Source organism: Culex quinquefasciatus, chromosome 2 (genome assembly GCF_015732765.1).
Source record: "Culex quinquefasciatus strain JHB chromosome 2, VPISU_Cqui_1.0_pri_paternal, whole genome shotgun sequence".
NCBI classification, from domain to species: Eukaryota; Metazoa; Arthropoda; class Insecta; order Diptera; family Culicidae; genus Culex; species Culex quinquefasciatus.
The window spans coordinates 166736642-166759194 of record NC_051862.1 but is presented as its reverse complement, the minus strand read 5'-3'; the positions used below and the strand labels follow the sequence as shown (position 1 = coordinate 166759194).

At 41.2% G+C, this 22553-nt stretch overlaps 1 protein-coding gene across 6 annotated transcripts in view; it reads right to left on the bottom strand.

Moving 5' to 3' along the window:
- Window positions 1-3702: 3702 nt before the first annotated feature.
- LOC6050868 overlaps window positions 3703-22553 on the bottom strand; it is a 49620-nt gene continuing 30769 nt past the window's right edge. For 5 of the 6 annotated variants that reach the window (XM_038251326.1, XM_038251330.1, XM_038251328.1 and 2 more), the window contains 6 exons: window positions 10072-10815; window positions 9869-10005; window positions 8039-9809; window positions 4613-5521; window positions 4270-4547; window positions 3703-4202 (listed from right to left, as the gene is read on the bottom strand). In XM_038251326.1, the coding sequence (XP_038107254.1) occupies window positions 4016-4202; window positions 4270-4547; window positions 4613-5521; window positions 8039-9809; window positions 9869-10005; window positions 10072-10815 (4026 nt within the window). In that variant the 3' untranslated portion in view covers window positions 3703-4015. Of the gene's footprint in view, window positions 4203-4269; window positions 4548-4612; window positions 5522-8038; window positions 9810-9868; window positions 10006-10071; window positions 10816-20071; window positions 20174-22553 lie in introns of those variants that run through there. The other variant, XM_038251325.1, reaches the window with a different exon arrangement.

Below are 22553 nucleotides of genomic sequence, written 5' to 3'. Positions count from 1 at the left end.
AAATTTTTAAATTTAAAAATAAAAATTTCAAAGATTTTGAAATATAAGATTAAGGATGTCAAAATTTCTCAAATTGAGGTATTTAAAACTGAAACTTTGAAAATACAACCATTAAAAAATCATAAATTTAAAAAAAGTCTTAAGTTTTAAAATACAAAAATTTAAGATTTGAAAAAATTAAAAATAAAATTTTCTTGATTTTTAAAACTTAAAAATTTTGAAAACTAAAAAAATAAAATTTTGGAATTCCAAAATTCTGAAATCTAGTCAAAAATGCATAAACTATTTTTTGTTGAAAATTGAAAATTTTAAAATTTGTAAATTTAAAATCAACGATCTAAATCCCAGAACAGTTAACGATTAGATAAAGAATAATTAAATTAATCGGCTTTTACGATTAAATTAATTACAGTCCTGAATCGATTATCCGAAGTTTTTTTTAGACTTTGGATAACCGAATGATGGAAAAAAAAGTTCACTTATTGCCATTTTTTTCTTACTTTTAACATCACATTCGAGTTCTGGAATCCCATTTTAATACAAAATTAAATGGCTGATTGCTTTAAAAATTTCTAAATGCATTTTTTCAATATTTAATCACCGTCATTTTGGCCGCCATCTTGGATTTAAACATTCTAAATCACTTAAGATAAAGTTTGGGGTTTCATAATAAGCATAATGAGAATTGTAAAAAGATACCGATTTTATTTTTCGTAATTCGAATATCAGAAGTGAATTTTTTTCGAGGCTTTCGGATAAAACTCCACAGCTTGCTAGATTCCAACAGTTTCCTGTAATTTAAGATGGTCGAAGGCGGCATTTCAAAATGAAAGAAGTAAAGTTTTAAAGTAAGAAAAAAAAATGTGTTAGAGTATTCCGCCTACAACAATGGGTCGTTGACATTGAGTGCTTGCATTTTGTTCTTTTATCTTTACAAATAATTCTTTGGTCCAGATAAAACTATTTAAAAAAAAAAAAGATTTTCTGTGTAAGACAAGGTGTAAGATCAAATTTTAATTGTTAAAAGGGCTTGAATTTCTTTCGTCGTCTATTTCCCTAAGAAAAACCGAATGTTATTTTTTATTCATTAACTGAACATCTAAAGGGGCGATTCCCCACGTTTTTTATTCGTTAAATAATTTTCATTATTGTTTGAAAAAAGATTGTGTATAAATATATATAGCATTTTGTATATGTTTTTTAGTATTTTTTTTAATGATTTTCACTTTTTTATTATTATTTTCATTATGTAGTTCAACGTCCACTGTGTTACTTGCTACTAATGTTTTCTTTTTTTTAATCTTCGGTATATTGTGTTATGCTTGCCAACATCTACTACTGCGCTACTACTGCTTGATAGTACTACCACGTGTGGGTGTGTGTGTTAAGTTTAACTTGCTCTCTCTCTCTCTCTATTTTCTGTTCCATTTCATCATTTGCTACGGGAAAATTGCTTTACTTCACATTCACATTTGCGCATGACTTCTTTTCAGTACGCTTCTTTTATGGGGGGAATTCGGGGGTGGTTCTGACTAACTCTGGAGAGGGTGTAGTTTTTTGTTTGTTTAATGATTGCTAAAATAATTCTCTGACATTTTTCTGATATTTTTCTTTTTCAAAGATGTTGGAGTTTTTTGTTATTGCATTTTGCGGTTTCGATTTCCCATTTTCTATTTACACTCGTAGGAAACATTCATTTTCCCCTATTGTAGTTGACTAGCGTTTTGTTTGTTTGTTTTTTTTTCTGATGTGAGTTTGTGTGCTTGCTTTTTGAGAATTGGGTGATTCTATTTCCGCGATTTAAAGAGAGGAGGATTTTCGAACATAATCAGACAATTTAGCTCAAACTTACTCGTGGTCAAGTTTTTTTCTCTCGTTAACTAATATGCTTTCTTCGTTGCCGAACACGTGTGGGTTAGCGTGGTTCACGTTTCTATGAAAAAGACAAAAGTTGTTATTTTGTCTTGCATCAACCGGAATTTCGTTCTTTTATGTCCCCAGAAGCACTCCTGAAAATTTGAGCCCATTTGGTAAGGTCTAGGAGCTCCAGTTTTAATTTGAAATTTATATGGGATTTTGATTTATTTTCCATGGGAAACTATCTTTTTTTACATTGTATTAGGATTTTTTTATAAATCGATGAAATGACTTGATTCTTATAGAAGGAGATAGGTTTGAACTGGGAACAACTTTGTAGAACATACCAACATGCTAGGAAGTGACCCTTTAAAGATACAGATACTTTTAGATGGTGGCTGGCCCTTCAAAAGCCACCATCTAAAAGTATCTGTATCTTTAAAGGGTCACTTCCTAGCATGTTGGTATGTTCTACAAAGTTGTTCCCAGTTCAAAACCTATCTCCTACTATAAGAATCAAGTCATTTCATCGATTTATAAAAAAATCCTAATACAATGTAAAAAGATAGTTTCCATGGAAAATAAATCAAAATCCCATATAAATTTCAAATTAAAACTGGAGCTCCTAGACCTTACCAAATGGGCTCAAATTTTCAGGAGTGCTTCTGGGGACATAAAAGAACGAAATTCCGGTTGATGCAAGACAAAATAACAACTTTTGTCTTTTTCATAGAAACGTGAACCACGCTAGTGTGGGTGTGTGTGTTTGTGTAAGAATATTTTTTACTAGATCAATATTGAATCGCACGTTTCGAAATAATTGGTTTAATTATGTGTATTTTTTCGATATCTTGTCATAAGAACTCATCGCCGTGAACACGCCTAAGGTGGGCTGTTTCAAATATTTCCCACGGTATCAGTTTTAGTGATAGAGTGGACAACACTTTGAGGCACTTTAAACGTCCTAACGGTGCAAGCATAATTTTAAGATTTTATCTACGCGTGAACGGTTGATTAACACTTGCATGATCGTAATTAACTACCGCTTTTTTCATCTTCTATGTCACATTCGAATAAAAATCAAGAGTATGGCAGTGTGTCTCTTCCACGGTGTCTCGTGTTGAAATGAGAGCACGCACGTTCGACCGTGCTCTGTAGACAAAAAGACCACGCCTCAAGCGCGATCGCTTCGATATTGTTGGTGTGTTGGTACCCCGATATTGAATCACATCGATTATGTACGTTTGATCGACTAACAACAACACGTAATCACTACACAGAAAGCGGTTTGATTTGTTATTTATTGCAAATAGTGTGGTGCCAATTTGGTTGCGTTTCGAGTCACTTTTGCAGTTTTAGTTTTAGCAATTTTGGCATTTTTAAGGGACGTTGTTGGTAGACAAAGCAAAGGAGAAAAGATAGATTTTCGAATTGTTACTGAAAATAAGAAGATTTTATGTTCGCAATCGAGGTTAGGCAAATTACTTTTCCTAAAAGTAGACAACTTAAACGAAATATTTCCGTCACACTACTTAAACATATTTCAACAATATACACAATTTCGCTTTTAGAGATGATCAATTTTGCTTCTAGTCAAAAATAATTGGTACCTTAGATCGTTACTCCACGGTTCTACAGATTCAATCTACCACCAGCAAAAATGATCATCTTTGTAAATCACAGCTTATTCACACATCGCATCTCAACCAATATTTCGCTGCTTTCGTTAAATTTCTTCTGAAACCAGTGTCCTCCTCAAATCACCGAAACTTTGCCCTAAAAATCCTACACGAGTCTCACTAGAAAGCGTTGAAAAACAAAACATGAAGATTGATTCACAGCAAGTTAGCAGTATTTTCTAAACTATTTATTAACAAATGAATTCATAACAAAAGATAGCTAATATAGATGTACATCAGTGCGATAAAATCATAATTTACAGTTGTGGCGTGCCGTGCGGCGTTTTCCCCCCACCAAATTCGAGTGGACATTCCGCGCCGACACACTCACCAAACCACGATACAGAGTTGTAATTTTGGGCAAACGAAAGAATCAAAACAAATTAAAAATTGAAAATTTGAACCATTTTCAATGTTGTATGCTAGCTCTCTCACTCTCTCTAATGACTACCGAATACTCTCTCGTTCTCTCTCTCACTCTACTGCTTGTCCATCCGCTGGCTAAACTTGGGGCTGTCCGGGACGATCGTGACCACCTTCAGCTCGTTCGGCGCCTCGAGCAGGTTCTTGGCGTGCGCGGCGGCCGTATCACAGTCGGTGCGGCGCGAAATCAGCAGCCGGATGTCGGTGTGCAGCGACAGCTTGCCCGAGCGGGACGTTTGGAATCTGACGAAAAAAAATGAAGAATTGATTAGATTTTCTTCAAATCTTCAGCCGCAAGTTGAACACTCACCTCAGATGGATCGCGTAGCGCAGCAGCTTCATCTGTTCGGCGTTGCTGAGCTGCTCGACGTTCCTGGGCTGAGCTGTGGCTGAACCCTTGGCGGCGCTGCTGTCGTCGTACGCGAGGATGCGCTGCCGGATGAAGGTGGTGGACATGGCGGGCATGTCGCGAAAGTCGTACGGCACCACGAACATCCGCACGACCGTCCCGAGCGGGTTGAGCAAGGTGACCTGGACCGTTCCCTGGCGCGGGATCGAGTAACCTTTCCGTGGAAGACGTAGTTCGCACTGCAATCGAAGAAAACGAGTGATTAGTTTGAACAGCTTCAACAAGAAAACCCACGCAATCTTACCACATAGGGTGTGCTGAGATGTTGGCCAGGCAGTTCATAAAAGTACGAAGCAACTGGAATTGTTAGCTGGGTCGGACAGAAGCTCCCCGAGGCGCCGAGCAGCACCTTAAAGTCCGCCACCTGGAACTTGGGCGAGATGCGACGCTGCAGCAGCGATTCCTCCAGCGTGCCCAGCAGCGGCAACCGACCAAACCGGAACAGGTTCTTGCTGAACGACCTACTGAACGGACGCTGCTGAGCGCTACCAAACTTGAGCGGCGACAGCGGAGTTGTGCTCGGACTGAGATGGAAGTTGCTCCCGTAACTGGTCCCGTTGGAATCCACCAAAAACGGGTACTCATCCTCGGACAGTTGCTCGTCCGACCCAATAGAAGATCGCTCCGACACCGAACTGCGCTCCGACAGATACCGCGAGCGCTGATGCTTATAAGCGTGACGCAAGAACCGCGGAGACAACGACCCCGGCGACAAGTGGCAAGTTGGCGCAGAACTCGACTTTTGCACCGTCAACCGACTCGACTCGCTAAAGTTAAACACCCCGCCGCTACTCCCACCGACACTCTCGTCGATCGGGATCGGACTGGAAGTACTCGCAAAGCCGGAGTCTTCCCGCGCCAGTGGCGAAACATTAAATATGTTCGTCAAATTGATCTTCGGGATGGTGTAGTACGCGGCCGGAGGCGGCTTGGCCCCGGAAACGGCGGTACAGCTGAGGATTTGCTTCTTGTGGGGCGACACGCTGCTGGCGGTGCTGACGGAGCAGTCGCTTTCGGTGCAGTTGACAAAGAGGGGAGCCTTGCTGCAGCCGGCAGCTGGCGTTGATGTTGGGGGCAGGCGGCAGGCTGCGTGGGGCGTGGCGAAGAGCGAGAAGGAGCCATGTGCGCCTTGGACGTTCTTTTGGGTGGATTTCTGGAAGATGGGAAAAGAAAGGTTATGAAAATAGTCTATTTTTGAAGTATTATTTGAAAATTGAAAAGTTTTAAAAAATATTAAGGGATGAATTTTTATCAAAATATTTAATATAATTATTAAAAAAAAAACAATTAAATGCTCAAAATATCTCCAACCAAAATAAAACGCTGTTGCAAAAAAGTGCTCGTAGAATTAGACATTGTTGCCAGATTTTCAAAATTCATTCCTTGTCAGAAAGGTATTTCTAATACCGTTCTAAATGTTTTCGGAACAACAGTTTAGCTAAGCTTTATTTTCAAAGTATTGAGCAACAATTATTGAAAAACTTTGCCTTTTGCCAGATCCTAAAATATTGGTCATTTATCAAAATAATGATGGTAGTTAGAAAACGATAAGTTGATATAGTTGCCAGATCTTTATGATCTGTTGCTCTTTGGAAAAATCTTCAAAAACCTTTCCAAAATGCTCGAAATTGCATTCTAGAAATGTTCCGAAATTCGGTAGAATATTATTTTTTGGGATTTTTAAGTTTATTTTGATAAATACTTTTGAAAAAAAAAAAAAAAAACACTCAGACTCAGAGACTCAAATAAAATAACACCGCACTTCTACGCAAGTGTTTTCTTTTACAGATTTTTGAAATCTCAATAATTAACAATTTCAACAGTTTTGAAAATCTCAAGAATTATAAAAATTACTAAAATTATACAAAATTTAAAAGTATAAAGAATAAAGAAAAACTGAATTAAAAAATATCGCAAATTTGGACATTTTGTTAAAAAATGATAATTTTTAAAGCTTAAAAAAGAAACATAAGATGAAATTGTTGTTGTTCTTGAATTAATAATTGTAAGATTTTTTTTAAATTATATATATATTTTTTTTGTTTTAAAATTTAAATTTAAGAAAATATAAACAACTAAATGTAACTCATTTTTTTAAATTGTAAGATAATAAAAATGTTTTTTTTTAGATTTGATTATAATTAAAATATTAAAATTAAAAATTGCGGATTTCGAAATTGCGAATTGCGATTATTATTAAAATATTATAAAGTTTTAATTTTTAAACATTTATTTTTTTTAAATATTGTTTATATCTATTGCTTTAAAAAGAATTGGGCCCTAAAATGAAGTCTAAATTCGAGGTATTCTTATTGATCACAACGAAAAAGCTTATTTTTCTAAGCACAAAGATCCTTTGTACGACCGCAAAGGGTTTAAAATTGATTTTTAATTCAACTTCGCGGTCCTTCTTGACAGTTTTTTCAAGGGGACCATAGTTGATCGATCGAAAAAATGTTGTCTTGTCATTTTTTTTTGCATTTAGGGAGCGTTCTTTTATTACGTAACGCAGTATGGGGGGTGGGGGTTAGGGGGGGGGGGGGGGTGTCGGAGGCCGTGTTACGCTCCATACAAAAAAAAAATTAAAATTTGTATGGAAATTTTGTTACGGGGGGGGGGAGGGTTTATAAAAATCCGATGTTTTGCGTTACGTAATAAAAGAACGCTCCTTAATATGAAAAAAGTGATCATGAGGGTGCCCAGAAAAAATTACCCCCTGCTCCACAAACGGAAAACGGATTTTTGGGTTATTTTAAGCATGTGTGTAAATTTTTAGCGAGATTGGTTAAGATTATCCCATTGATACTCGAGCCTAAAGTTGGTGAGAAAAATGTATTTTTTTTACAAAAATTACTTTTTTAAATCGCTAATAACTTTTCAGGGCTGAGTTTTACTGCTTTGGTATGTTCTAAAAAGTTGTAGAGCATTAAATTTCCATTAAGAATCTCACTTTTGGGAATATTTTGATGAAAGAAGCGCACCGTGCAGGCCAAACTGTAAGAAAATTGAGTTTTCCATACATTTTTTCGATTTTTCCCATACAAACTTCACCTTCGAGTGTCAATGGGTAAAAGTTGACCGATTTTGCTCATATTTGGCCCAGAGTCCTAAAATAGCTCAAGGAACAATATTCAACTTGTGGAGCGAGGTTTTGAGAAAAAGTCCCATATTCTGGGCACCCTAGTGATCATAAATGGTTTTTAACTTGGTTTTTTACCGTTGTACATATAAATTTATATAGGGCTTTAGGACCCTATTCCGGTCATTCAAAAATCAGGTGGATACTGTAGGGTGGAGGGGAAGTTTGCCAATGGCCACGATCCATGGAAACAATCGTTTCAATAAAAACAATCACAAAAATGCTATTGACTACACATTTTGGTCGTAATATCTCGATCTACTACCGACATTTCTCGGGTTTCGACTGTAATTTCACGATAAATAGTCGTAATTTGTGGATGCTAAAGCGAAATCTCACTTTCGATTGTGAATAAAGATATAACATCAAGTGTATTTCTAATCTTTTGTGCCAAATTTTAATTTTTCTTCTGTTCTTAAATATGTATAAAACGCTCAGATTTGAAAAATCTTAAAGAAAGTGATAAATGGTAATTTTAAGTGGATTTACTACATCAAATACAATAGATAGTAGATGAAATAAGTAACTTACCCCACATCCACACTGCTGGCAGCCCTCTTTGTTCTCCCCGCTGAGCGCGCCGCTCAAGCTGATCGTATCGATCACATCCTCCGAGAACGCCCGCCGGTAGCTCTTGAGCTGCTCAAACGACAGCGTGCCAACCGCTCCGGTCGACGTGCTGAGCCGACCCTCGCTGAGATCATCATCACCTTCGCTATCCCGCTTGACGGCGCCACCACCATGTTTCGCCCCGATCGCCGACTTTGACGACGACGACGACGAAGACGAGGGCAGCGTAAAGTGGCCGACTAGGCTTTCCGAGAGGGTGCGCCGACAGCCGGGCGGGCTGTTGTTGGTGCTGTTGGTGCCACTGCTGCTGCTGCTGCTGCTAGAGCCGCTGCCCGACTCGGTGTCCGACTTGAGAGCCAACTTAAAATTATGCTTCGTTTTTTGTCGCTTGCATAAACGACAGTCACCTAAATCTAACGGTTCCTTACTGAAGGTAAAAGTATCACATTCGCTTCGCTCGCACTTTGCTGTATCACTACCAACGTTGTTGTTATCATTGTAACTTCCACTATAGTAATTATTGTTGCTGAAATGTGCCGTGGCGGCGTCGACGGCGTCGTCGGCGGCGGTGGGCTGATGATCGTTTATGATTGCTGTCCGCTGGATGGCCTGCAGAAGCAGTTCGGCCTTTCGAAGACCTTTGGATTCCTCGCGGCGACGCTGGGCGGCGATCACGGCATCAACCTCTGGTTGGCTAGTATCACAGTTACTACTAGTAGTGTAATCACGGCGCAGATTATTACTATTAACATATTGCATTTTACTATCACTGTTTGTGCACGTTGGCGGCGCTGGCTGCTGTTGAGGGTTGGCACAGAGGCAGCAGCACCCGCTGGCATCGGTTTGCGTGGCCACGGTCGACACGGTTCCGCTGCTCGACAGGGCTAGGAAGATGGCAGTCTGGGTAGCTTTAGTGTTGTTGTTGTTGTTATTGTTTGCGCAGGACGCTGCCTGGTACAGATCATCGCAATTCGAGTACAACGGCGGCTGAATCAGATTGATCGAGGACGTGTACGCCGGCGGGACGCCACAGTTGTTGGCGTGACCCTGCGGCACTGGGATGTTCAACGCGGGTGATTTGCAGACCGGAGGCGTTACCACCATCGGGACTGCTTCGTTCGAACCAACGCTGCTCGTGCTGCCACCACTTTCGAGGGCCTTCTTCTTTTTCTCCCGCTTCATCATGCGCTTCTTGTACTTCAACAGCTGCTTCTCGCGGTGACTCATGGCGGCACTCTCTTCCTCGCCCATTTGCGGATCCTCCTCGTCCTCCACCCGAAACGTGCACCGATGTTTGCCCTTCTCGTGACACGGCCCATCGATACGATCGTTCACCAACGCCTCGTCCATTTTCGCATCCATCTCATCGTTGATCCGCGGAATGCGCTCCAACCGGGGCAAGCTCTTCAGCACCACCTCGATGACGTAATTGTCCGCCACGATGGCATCCGGGAAGTTGTGCACATTCGGCGTCTCGTTGAAGCAGGCAGTGTTGTCGTAGCCCCGGATGCGGAACAAAATGTCCAACTTGGCTCGCGGCAGTCCCACCGGGGACGTTTCATTGCAACTTCCGACTCCTTCTCCTGCTGCCTTCTTGATTCGCGGATGGTTGAAGATTTCCGGCTCGAGTGAGTTCTTTATCAGATCGGTCCACGCGGAAATCTGCGAAAAGTATAATTGACTACGGATGGCAGCGCACAATGATTGTAGCGTCATTGTTGAGTCGGATGATCTGTAACGAAGCACATCATTAGTACAGTTGATAAGATCATCAAGACATGTTTGACTCACTTAATTTTCAGTTTCAAAATCCATTGTTCCAGTAGAATAGCGTGATTTTCGGGTCCAAGATACACCTCGATGCAGATGGCTTCGCCTGTGGTCAACAGGGACGACAACTGCTTGAAGTATGACTGCCAACGTAGACACTACAAAGATAACAAGCATTAAATCAGCACAACTCTTATACGATCAACATCCTCAAAACAACTTACAAACTCATTCCGGTAGCTGCAGCTGTGTTCCGCCTCCTCAACCGGGTCGATCTTGATGACCCCCACCTTTTTCAAAAACTGCTCGCAGTGGGGTCCTTCTCTGGTGCGTTGCTTGATAGCGCCCCCACCACCACCTCCAACTTCCAACTTCTTCTTCGAATTGACCGTCGAAGACCCGGAAAAGTTGATAAACGACGACATAGATGCCGCCGCCGGCGGTACCTTGATCGGCGACACCCCAATCAGCTTCATCTTCTCGAACCCACTGTAGATGTGGTCCCGGCTCCAGGCTTTGGCACTGAACACCAGCGGCGTAGTTTCGCTGCTCCGAGACTCACTCACGTACGTCTCAACGCCGTAGTTGTCATAATCCCCACCGCTGGACCCGGCCTCCACCGTCACCATGTTCTCCACGACGTCCTTGCTGGTGCCCGGACAGGACCGGATCTGCTGCAGCTTCAGGTTGATCCGCTTGGCCGCATCCGTCATGTTGAACGACTTTGGGTGACACTCGGTGCCGACCGCTCCTCCGGCCACCGAGAAAAACCCACCATCCTCGTCCGGGCCGCCACCGCCACCACCTCCGGGACCCGTCCCACCGTCGGACCCTGTTGTTCGAGACGACGATGTGGTGCTGGTGCCGCCATCGATGACCGCTGGCCTGCCCTCAAGCACGATCGACGCGATGCCGATCGAGACCGGAATGGCCGGGTGCTTGGGCGAGATGAAGCTGCCGCTGTGCATCTGTGGGGATGGGGGTTGGAGAAAACGGGAATATTTTAGGAGGATCATTTAGGTTTTGTGGTAAAACTTATTTTTATTATAAAATTCAGGAACTTTTTGCTTAAAGATCTGTTTTAGATTTATTTTTTCCGGAGCGTTTAGTACGGTATGTCCACGCATCCTTTCTCCCCTGTAGATTCTGATCCAATGTGATCCGTTCACAGTAACAGATTTCCAAAAAAGTGTCCACGTGGTTTATGGATGGTCCCCAACAATGTAAACCGTGGACGTGCATGTAAGAGTGACAAAACGCCCTCTGACTAAAATTCCTATTGGCAGTTTGTCGCACTTGCAGGGTGTGTCAAGATAGCACGAACTAATCGGAAGTACATTTCATGTGAAGAGTGACAATATTGGCAACAAAGCACAGATTTAAAATTTCGGCTGTATATCTCAGATTTGAAACCGACTGTTGTGGAGCCAAGAGACAAAAAGGTGGAAAAGCACGTGCGGCAACATGGCACGATGGTGACGATTTGTCAAAATTGTCTGAAAGAAATGTATAAAGAGATGTATTACATTCCTACAAAAGCTCTTTTTTTCTGTAACAGAGCCATGCAAAAACAAAAAAAGAAGTAACCCATTAAAATCTGGTTGTTCAAGTGCCCAACATTCATTGCACGTACACGGCAACGCCTTACAATTGATTTCCCTTTCTTTGGTCACATTTTAACATTCGCACTTCGATAGCGGTGTGCTCTCTTATACTAACCGACATTTTGGTAGTTGCGAGAAAATCGATTTTTAAACTTTGAATTACTGTTTCTGGAAAACTGTTCGACAAACAATTGTTCTAACAATTTTAAAGTATGCACCTGACATTACTTAAAGATATTGTGAGATATAAAAACTTTTGAAATGCTAGAAAAATTTTGGCAGAGAAAATACGAAAAAAAATCATGCTTGCAATTGGCACAAGTGTGTTTTGGGAGTCAATTTGTATGAGTTAGCACAAACGTGCACAGGGCTTTGGTACAAAAGCGTGCAAAGTAATTTTATTGTTAAAATAGTTCAAATTAGTTGTTTCAATGTTATTTTTTCACGAGTTGGTTAATTTAAGCGTAAGAAAAACATTTTATATCAAAACTTTTTTCAAACACTTATTTTAGTTTGAATTTGGTAGGAAAATTAACCTTTTGGAAAAAATAGCATTTAAATCCATATTTTTGTATGAAAAAATTAGTGAAATAATATTTTTTTATGAAAATAATTGTAAAACCATCCATAATACATCAACTATGACGAATACTAGGTTGATGTATTCCTAAAAACATAAGAAAATGATGTTGTAAAAACTTTTAGCTAGTTTATTTTATTTCAATTATATCATACGACCTTTCAAAAACGAATGGTATCCAAGGCACAAACCGTTATTAAGATTTATGGTGAATTGCAGTTGGAACAAGTGTGTCTCATGCAATGGAATCGATGAATGTATTGAATAGAACAATTGTGCCCCAAATAAATTAAAAACGTAATATTTTAAAGTATGGACGACCCATACAGTTGCGCCAAGTGTGCACATCAACTATGGGAGATGTTGTTACGTCGTTTTTTTTGCATGGACGACCCCTTCAGTTGAGCTAGGAGTGCACAACGACTTGAAGAATGTTAAAATTTGCCATTTAGGTTGGGCTAAGTGGGTAATGGGTTAGGGAAAAATGTTGTTACGTTGTTTTTTTTTGCATGGACGACCCCTTCAGTTGAGCTAGAAGTGCACAACGACTTGAAGAATGTTAAAATTTGCCTTTTAGGTTGGGCTAAGTGGGTAATGGGTTGGGGAAAAATGTTGTTACGTCGTTTTTTTGCTTGGAAGACCCCTGCAGTTGAGCTAGGAGTGCACAACGACTTGAAGAATGTTAAAATTTGCCTTTTAGGTTGGGCTAAGTGGGTAATAGGTTGGGGAAAAATGTTGTTACGTCGTTTTTTTTTGCCTGGACGACCCCTACAGTTGTGCTAAGAGTGCACAACGACTTGAAGAATATTAAATATTAATTAGTCTTAAAATGAAGGTATAAAAGGCAAACACGCACATAAGAGCTTATTCAATTTGGTTGCTTTTAGATGTACAAAACGAGGAGGGTTTTTGAAGTGGAGTAGTATGTGTCCAAGGTTGGGAAAACCATAATGTTTTCCGCAAATCGAGTTAAGGCAAAGAACTGTTTGTTTTACTTTCAAGATCAACAATGCATTGCGATGTAATAATGATTTTGATTTTTAGACCTTGGAAAAGGTATGTAAAAAGTTTTCATTCAATTTTCACAACACCACCCTACCATCTGGACAGAGAAGGTGGCTACCATAACGTTATACATATATGCGAAATGGCGACAAAGACAACGTCTTCACTTTCGTTCCCTGCCAACGGCAGCACTCAACGCCCAGCACTCATCCGTTTACCACCGCCCCCAACGATGTTGCTATATGAGGGCACTATGTACAAAATAAGTAGGTCACTCAAAATTCCGGGTTATGTACTGGTGTGGCGGCGCACATAGAACCCCCCTCCTTTTTCCCAAAAGATCTGGGACAGTCAGTGGGAAATTCTGCCATCATCGTCAGGTTTTGGCCACTGACGGGCAGGCACTTCACGTTGGATGCACTTTCAAGTGGCTTTTGACAGCTCAACTTGACTGCTAAATGACATTTGGAGTGCGCCACTTGACCGCAGAGTGGGGCAAACTGTGATTGTGACGTCTGGTTGTCTGTGAGCAGAATTCGACATTCAGCACAACCGATGATGATAAGTATCGAAATCCGTGCCAAGTTCAATTTGCTGCCGTCTGCAGCGTGCAATTCGAACCATATTTTTAGCCCTCCCAATGACGCACCAACGACCAGTCTTCATTTCTAGGGACGATGCGAAAGCATTTTAAAACACTCGATTGCGTCACACAATCTCCAAACCAGCACCCGGATAACTGGAGTTGGCATTTGATGATGTCTTGCAAAAAAAAACATTTCCCTTGCTGTTGTGACACCCTCTGCAAGGGTTGTTCGCAGTAATGTTGAAAAGTTTTATGCTTGACCCACATGTGGTAACCACTTTAAAATTTATTTCAATTTGCGAGAGCCCAGTTCAGCTCGCATGAAAGAGTACATAAAGGTTAACCGTCGGTTGGGTGGCATTGCATAAAGTTGTCGATGGCGAAAGGGTATGTAATTGATGAACGCAAAATAAAAAAAAATAAACTGCAAAAAGTGCAGCACCAGTAAATGATGTAGACTTTAGGGTACAACCAGGCCAATAAACTACCGGATAAAGTGGATTAAACGAGTTGGTTGGTGTTTCGATATACTTTTTAAATGCGATTAGCCTCGATGGAAAGAGGATAATGGTTCAGCAACACGTTCTAATCTAATTTGAGTCGACTGCAACTTCCGGATTGGAGAAACTCACATATCTGAACAAATATTAGCCTTTTGGTTTTTCCCCAAAAAGTCGGAGGGAAAAATTGTTGATAGTCAACTCTCTAGATGTCGATCTTCTCGATCTCAATGATGATTTCTTCAGCCCCTTCAAATTGAGTAGTTCTGTGCTATTCAGTCTTCTATCTTCTCTTTTGCTTGAAGAATCTTTTTCTCTGTTTGTCAAGAAGAATCTTGAACGGAATGGAATCGACGTAACACCTTATAATGGCGTGTATCGTTCTTTTTGCGACAAGACTCCGCCTCCCAGGTCTCCTAAGTGTGATGCTATGGCACGGGGAGAGGGCACCGAATACCTATATTAACACTTACAATTTTTGCGTTTGCCTCGGGATTCGAACCGGCGACCTCTGGATTGTGAGTCCAGTGCGCTGTCCGATTGATCCACACAGGAAGACAGAATTAAATTTGTTCCAAAAATACTTTCCGGTTGTCGATATTTTCTCTTTCGCATGGCATAGACGTTTTTCTTGCGAAACATGGATTTTTGACATTCGTTTGTTTTTGTTTTCAGGGCGTTGTCATGGCCTTCTCCCATAGCTGGGTATCAGGAATACAATATTTTCAATCGAGTATTCATTTTACATCGTTCAGTAAAAACTGATACTTCTCTTTTTTGATATTCCCTTGAATATGGACAATCATAGAGACGAATGTATAAAAAAACAAATACAGTAAAGATTCGGCAACGTAGCCCAGTTACCGAATGTTGCTCGCTAACTGGGCTGAACGAAAAAATACGAGGGGACCACCGATGCATAATATTTTCCAGATGGTATATAAAAATATAAGCTACTCAAATTTATTTACAATACTAACTTTTCATATTTCTTAAATAGTAACTTGAAATTAAATAAAAGTTTGAAAAAATTTTCTTTGATTTTTGCATCCATCAAACCCTCTGCCATTTCGGATCGTTTTGGTATTTTGACGTGTGTCTGCTTTTTAACTGGGCTACGGCCCAGTTATCGAGCGCCCAGTTACCAAAAAAGTACTGTACAATGGATTGTGAATTAACTAATATTTTTGAAATAAGGGACTTTTTAAGTTTTCTACTTATTTGGATTCCACGTCCAAACAGCTGGATCAAATCATAAGTGCTCCAATATGGCCGACTTAATCAGATCCATTTTATTTGTTTGTTTAGCGAGGGTGGTCCTATCCGAAATAGGGTTTTCAAAATTTACTTTAAACTCGACATGTTTCAATAAAGATTATTAGTTGTGCATTTAATTTTCATCTTAAGAGATAATCTGTACAAACGCTAATACAGATATCTTGTAAAGGTTGCATTCTATGACAAAAAGAACAATCAATTGTTCATGTAAACTCATATGTTTTTTTATGATTATAAAGGCATAATGGCTTTTCTAAATCAATTTGACAAACATATGAGCAGACATTAAAACTTATTTAGCAATACCTTGTACTGCTAACCGTTAGCCAATCACCGCGACAACTTTCCATCCCCAAGGACACCAATCCCCCCGCTACAATCTCAAACGACTCATTATCTTAAATGTCCCATTCAACCGTGTCCAACGTCGCCGTTTCGTTCCACGCGAGGCCATTCGCTTTCAGCTGGAAGCCCAAAACCTGATCAATCGACTGTGCGGTCCCTCTCCATACACTGAGAGGTCGTGGTGCGTGACGTAACATATACCAACTCTCGCTGCTTTGTCTTACAACAATATCAGGTGAACTGCGCCCATAAAACAACGGACTTGGCCGTCCTTGCCTAGCTTTGTCCATCGGTTACTCGGTCAGTAGTGTGGACAGGAGTCTAGAATGTGGGGTTCTTCCGCAGCAGCCCCAACCGCAATAGACAAAGAAGACATCTGAGCCTCAAGAGGAAGAACGCGACAACGGTGTAATAACAGAGTCCATCACTGGGAAGGGTGAAACAGAGGCAATTAGCAACAGCCCCAGCGAAATGTGCAGTTGCTGACACGTACCAAGAGGTGGAAAAGAGAGCTCGAGCTGCCATCCAGAAGCTACAAAGGCGAGCACAGGGAAATCACGTGTGCAGCCGTCAACGTGCTGAACAAAGAACCTCGGCGAAAACATATGTCTCCTAGCTATGTTGAGCTAGCTTTCTTTACATGTACTGCGCTGGGAGTATATAAAACCATAGAAGTCAAAACGAAGTCACGAGGTTCGACTTCCAGGGACCAATCCAGCTTGAGAAGTATCGATACGTCAATATTTTGAGTAGCTGACGAAAACACAATATTTGAACGCAGTTCTCAACAAAAATTTACTAACATAATGAAACCTCCCAAATCATCGCCATCATCAGTATATAAACTCGATGTAAACTACCCCCACTCAGCCGTTACAGTCCTCCCGAACCATAACGATATTAATACATAAGGCACCCGCCCCAATACCAGCGCAGAGTGTGGAAAACATCTGATTCCCGCTGGCAGCAGGGTAGCGCAGTGAAGGCTAGAGGTAAATATGCGCGAGTGTGTCTTGCTGCCTTCTGTTCGTGTTGATAGCCTGCAGCCTTCTAGTCTTTATCATTCGTTGAGGTAGGCAAGGAATCGAAAACAAGAAGAAAAAAGGCAAAACAACTCAAAATTTACTTTTTCTTCCATTTACGACCACGTTTTCATATTTTCATGCATGATGATGGTCTATGTGTACGTAAGAGGACCCTAAACGTGAATATGGAATGGTTTACAGTGGCCACCCTAACGAACGAAACACTTTTTAGTTTAGACTTGCAACCAACTGAACCTAGTCAAATCAGCGGAGTCGCACTGTATTTAGAACAACCCTAGCCGAGGCGAGGTGAAATATGATCATGTTTTCCTTGAGTTCGGTCGTCGTTGTTGTTGTTGTTGGCGGTGGTGTTGCGCGTAGCCTACTCGATCACACGTGGCACGAGTTCTCGTAACGGTCGGTGTTTGCGCGCAACGTTGCTTGATCAGCTGATAGTTTGTGTGGTAGGGGAGGAGCACTATTGAAGACATTAGTTTCGAGAACGTAAATCTCAAGTTGAGTGGGGATATGGAGGGAGCTTCCGTGTTGACTTAGAATTATCTCTGCGTTAAGGGTGCTTGAGAGGATGATTCGCTTACAAATTTTAAAAGTTTGTTTGACGGACTAAGTCATTGTTTAAATTTTTATAAATTTTTAAAGGTATTGGAAATTCTCGTATGTTTGGCAGGTTAAGCACTCGCTCCTAATACCGTCCAATTTGCTCATTTTCAATATTTAAACAACTAATTTTGCAAAACTTTTGATAAAAACTTGCTTGCTCACTTCTTATTGAGCTATTTATCACTCGATTTCAGTTGAAAACGCTTTCAATGGGCAGTAATTGAATGCTAAAGTACTGATATGGCAACATTAGAGGCACGCTGGAATTAAATGCTCGCACGTGCATTGTGAGCCAAATTGAGTTAAGAACAGAACGACAAATTCGATTTCAATACTGAAATATTCAAAAAATCCCGAAAAAATCTTATTATTATAACTCACCATGAAAATTGCTGTAAGTGCGACATCTGGCCAAAGAGATTTCAGGTGAGAACGCGTTTGACACACGTACATGCCCGACTACCGTAAACATTTGTAATTATAACTCGGGACTCTGGCAATCGCAGGCCAAGGGCGGATGATGCTGATGATACCTCTTCAGTTGACGCTCAGGCGAGGAACATCCTGGAAGGAGCGTCACTGACTACGTCCGTAGTCCTGTTAGATCATTCTTGATCAAGACAGTATAGCTCTGGTTCCTTGCAAGTGTCCTATTTTCTTACCTCCACGTTGGCTTGGTTTTCATGATGACCTAGCTGGTGGCCTGTGGAAACGGATCGTAAACCTTTGACCACCGTGGGTCAAAGTCGAGACGGCTAAAAGAAAGGGGCGCGACAATGTGGAAAAGGGAAGTAATTTATGATTGTAGACGGTATTGTTTTGATTCGCAGTATGTTGAGTCAACTGCTGTGGATGTACCTGAGCATCGCAGAACGGGGTTTCTCTTCTTTCCATTTCAGCTAACAGCTATCTTCTAATTATTTTGTTTCACTGATTTTCTTAAAAAAAAACTTCTGTTTACTATCCTCCATTTGATTTCGAGTTTACTCATTTGATTCTCTTATTTCTCAACGCTTTTCCACTCTATTTTACCAATTGATGCTGCTGTAACAAACTTTCTGCTTTCCCTTAATTTGGCAGCGATGTCAATTTTGTTTATCATGTGCCTTTTCTTTATTTATCTATTTGAATAATTTCTCATCTTCCCTGTAAATTGCCCTAAATACAATCTAAGCTTGTTTGTTACCTCTATTTATTACCTATTGTTAATTTCTTTATCTACTTCATAAATTACTATCTTTCTTTTACTATTGATTCTTCAAATAGTATATTTCTTTCACTGTCCATTGTTTTCAATCTTCACCCTTTTCTTCAAACAAATGAGGTTCGAGCCCTTACTCAATTTTTTGAATGATCAAAGAATTAACACAAATATTACTATTGTACTTTTGAAAAACTTTTTTAAAATGCTTAGGACCAAAAATTGTAACAAAACACCGCGACAAAAGAAATAGCAACATATAAACACGACTCAACACTAGGAAAGATTTCAGGAGAAAACAAAACACAGTAAATAACAATTAGTTTTTGAATTAGAACTAAAAATAAAACAGTTTTTGCTTTAATGAAAGTTGATAGGCACACTTTAAATGGTTAGGCGCTTATACTTACATCAAACCCTACGTAATGTACCACCCCCGGCCGAGTTAAAATGCGTAACCGGAAAAGAAGGTGTGCATGCCTGGCACGAACACTCAAAGCGTGTTCTAGCGTGCTGCTCGTACTGACTCAGAGCAAGGGTGAGATGTAGGTGTAAGGGCAGTGCGTGTTCGTCGGGAACCTGGTGCATAAGATCGGTCAAGGCCCGTTCTTACACTGAAAATTGCGAATTGCGAATTGCGAATAACTCGGGACTCTGGCAATCAAATTTAAGCAATTTTCGGGACAATGCACAGAATGGTCAGCCAAACAAAAAATTGCGTACTCTAGTTTTTGTTTATTCAAGGTCTAACATTGAAACGCGTTTTTCACGGAACGTCATAAAGCGACGTGCGACAAGATAGCCCGACAACGTCGATTTGGGAAATGAAGTTTGAAAAGGACAATAACTTTCAAAAAGTTGCCCTTATCAAATCAGAGCACAGAAAAAATCTATATTTATGTTTTTATTTTTTTATTTTACGAAATTTAAGAAAATTGCCGAGGTTCATTGTGCTTTGCTTTGATACTTCGTTTCACTGGCATTTAATTGGGACGCAAAACTAACTCATTAACTTACATAACCATTTTTGTACGAAGAAAATTGAATTTATATGAGTATAGGCAATTCAAATAATGGAAAATCCCCATGGTCTCCATATAATAATCTCGATTCGGAGAAACATAACTCATATTTGTTAATCTCTCTCGTCCCGTTATGTATGCGTCTGCACGCAAGATATCACTAGCACAAATACACACACCAAAATATCCAACTTGTTCATCCTCCATGTTCGTCGTGATCCCACTATCAAATCATTCCCTGTCTGCATGTCCATTTGTTATTCCCGTCCATGGTCCATGTGCTTCGGGTTTGGTGCCTTCTCAATGTACTCATGTATAAATAACGCAACATAAAAATTGGTTCTTTCCTTTCGCCCAGGATCTTCTCAATTAGTGTCCGAAACACCACAAAGCAAGGAAAAGGGCACTTTGCTGTGTTCTCCACACAGAATCTTGAAAAAAGATCGGTTCACTTTACCCCATCTTCATCGCCACTGCCGAACTCCTGATCCTCTTCCTCCTCGACCTCGGGCTCTGGCACTGCTGGATTGTGTCTGATCCACATAACTTCTATACTGACTATGTCACACTACCACGTGGAGCAATTACCGACCACAATTGAACGTAATGCACTTTCAACTTCCAGTCACTTGAACGCTTCGCGTGAGAGTGCCGTTCTGATTGTGGACCCGTCGCTGCTGGCTGCCCGTTGGTCTTCGTGATAACCTTTCACGGAGGTTCTCTCCGTGCTAATGGAGTTTGATTGGGCATGTTTACAGAGAGGGGAGCATCCATTATGATGGCTCATCATTAACGTATGCTGAGAGCCGTAGATCGGTGCATGATTGGATCCGTGAGTATTTGTAAGAGAATTCACTATCGGAAAGGGTTTGTGTTTTGACTTGCTCTCGTGCAAATGTCACTGATAAGACGGGCTTGCGATCACGCTGCACAGTACCGTTGGTCATAGTCCAACTGGTTTGATCCGGCTACGTGGCAGATCCGCGATACCCTTTTTACGCTACGCGAACGACGTAATTTCGATTCGTTTGGCACTAAAAGGGAGGATCGCGGTCGCGATCGTGTGTCTGCTGGCACGTAGTGAAGTTGCGTTGTCCATGTCAGGTCAAGATGTCAAAGTCTCATTAGCGTGGATGGTGATAAGAAGCTTTCCATTGTGTGGGAATCGGTGGATTGTTCAGTCATGCGCTGACCGACTGATCAGCACGACGTCAAAGTCCCAGCAGAGATGGAAGTTCCACACTCCACCACACTCGGCTGGTGCGCAACTATTTTTACCAACACGTGGCCGTGTACATCTTGTTGTTGTTGTCGATGTTGTGGCGATGCCCGAAGGTCCAAAAAAAGAACACGCTCAAAATAGTTGAGCTCGAAATTCTGGTTCTACCAATATATAACCGTGAGGCAATCGAATCCGCTCGAGCGTTCGCTTACTCGAGCAAAATGTAATCAAAATGTCATAATCTTATCTGCCTGCCCCCCGTTGAAACCGCTGAAGTCTGGTGCCTGCACTTATGATAATTACATAGCTGGAGCAGTGATTGCCAATAAGACCACAGCGTTATCTTGCACTGCATCAAACCAGTTGTGATGGACTCACTTTCTCTGATCTCCCGGAGTTGAGACACCTCAGGCTATCATCTTCTACCTGTCGGCCACAATACGCTGTAGATAGTCACCAATCACTAGACTTGCGACGACCCCCCCCAAGAAGGAAACGAAGATGATACCATTGTGTTGCGCAGAATAACAAACAACTCGGCGACTTGGCGTAATTAGTACCGGCGGTGGGCCTTACCTGCAACAAGAGAGAGAGAAAGAGGAAAGAAAGGAAACTTTTAATCTTTATGTTCTTGTCTTGGCCGACCGAGAAAAAGAAATGTATTAATGAGCGATTGTGTTTGCGTTGCAAAAGTGGCCACACAGAGAAGGAAGCGCAATTGCGGCGCGGCGACACATATGACTCAATCCATCTTTTAGAAAGCGTCAAGGCCCTAGAAGTCGGAAAAGAAATCGCGTTGATGGGAGTGACGTGCGCGAAGACAAGTGGCACAAATCCATACTTGCGTGGTCATTTCCCGAATCTTGGAAGCTTTGTTACTTTAAAATGTTCTTCTGAACAAGAACCTAGTGGAATACAGCTCAACCAAACGTCTACACGGAGAAAAATCAGTTCCCAAAATCGTGAAAATTGAAACCAAAAACAGTGTTCAAATTCGGTAAAAACTTATCAAGCAATTTGAACACTTTGTTCGTGGTTTCAAAATTCATGAACGCTTGTTCACGATCTTGGAGACTGTTTTTTCTCCGTGCAGATGCAGCAGGTTACTACTGCAGGTAATACCATTGGAACTTTGCACTTCGGCGCTGATACCGCGCGACTAGGGCTATTATTAACCACTTGCCATTTCACTCCGTGATTGCACATTGTAAGAGCATCCACCTCAAGTGGAATCAAGCTTTCCGGACATGATTCCCGCGCAGCACAGCTGTACCGTACTTGACTGCCCCAACCAACCGTCCCCGTCAACAGAGGGGGTGATAAACAGTACCCCCACTATGCTGCTGCTGCGTAATAGGAAAAATGAAAACGATTAAAAAGAATAAATAATTAATAGGTCTTTGGCTCGTGCAGGGCGGTATTCAGCTGGGTCGACTGAATACGGGTCGTCCAGACGCGTTGCGAACCGGTCTGGTTTGCGTTGTTCTGTTTTTGTTGAGCTCGCCGCCGCCAACTTTCTTCTGTACCCAAAGACAGACAGCAGTGAGAGAGGGGGCATCTACAGCTATAATACATTATAAGTCAGTTTTTTTGTGTTGCCTTCCTGTCAGCGCGTCATGACAACGAAACGGTTGGAAAAGGAGTTCGCCGCGGAACTAGTTCAACCTGTCGTCGCCCACAGGGTTCTGGGTGGCGAAACAGAACGGTTAGGATGCGT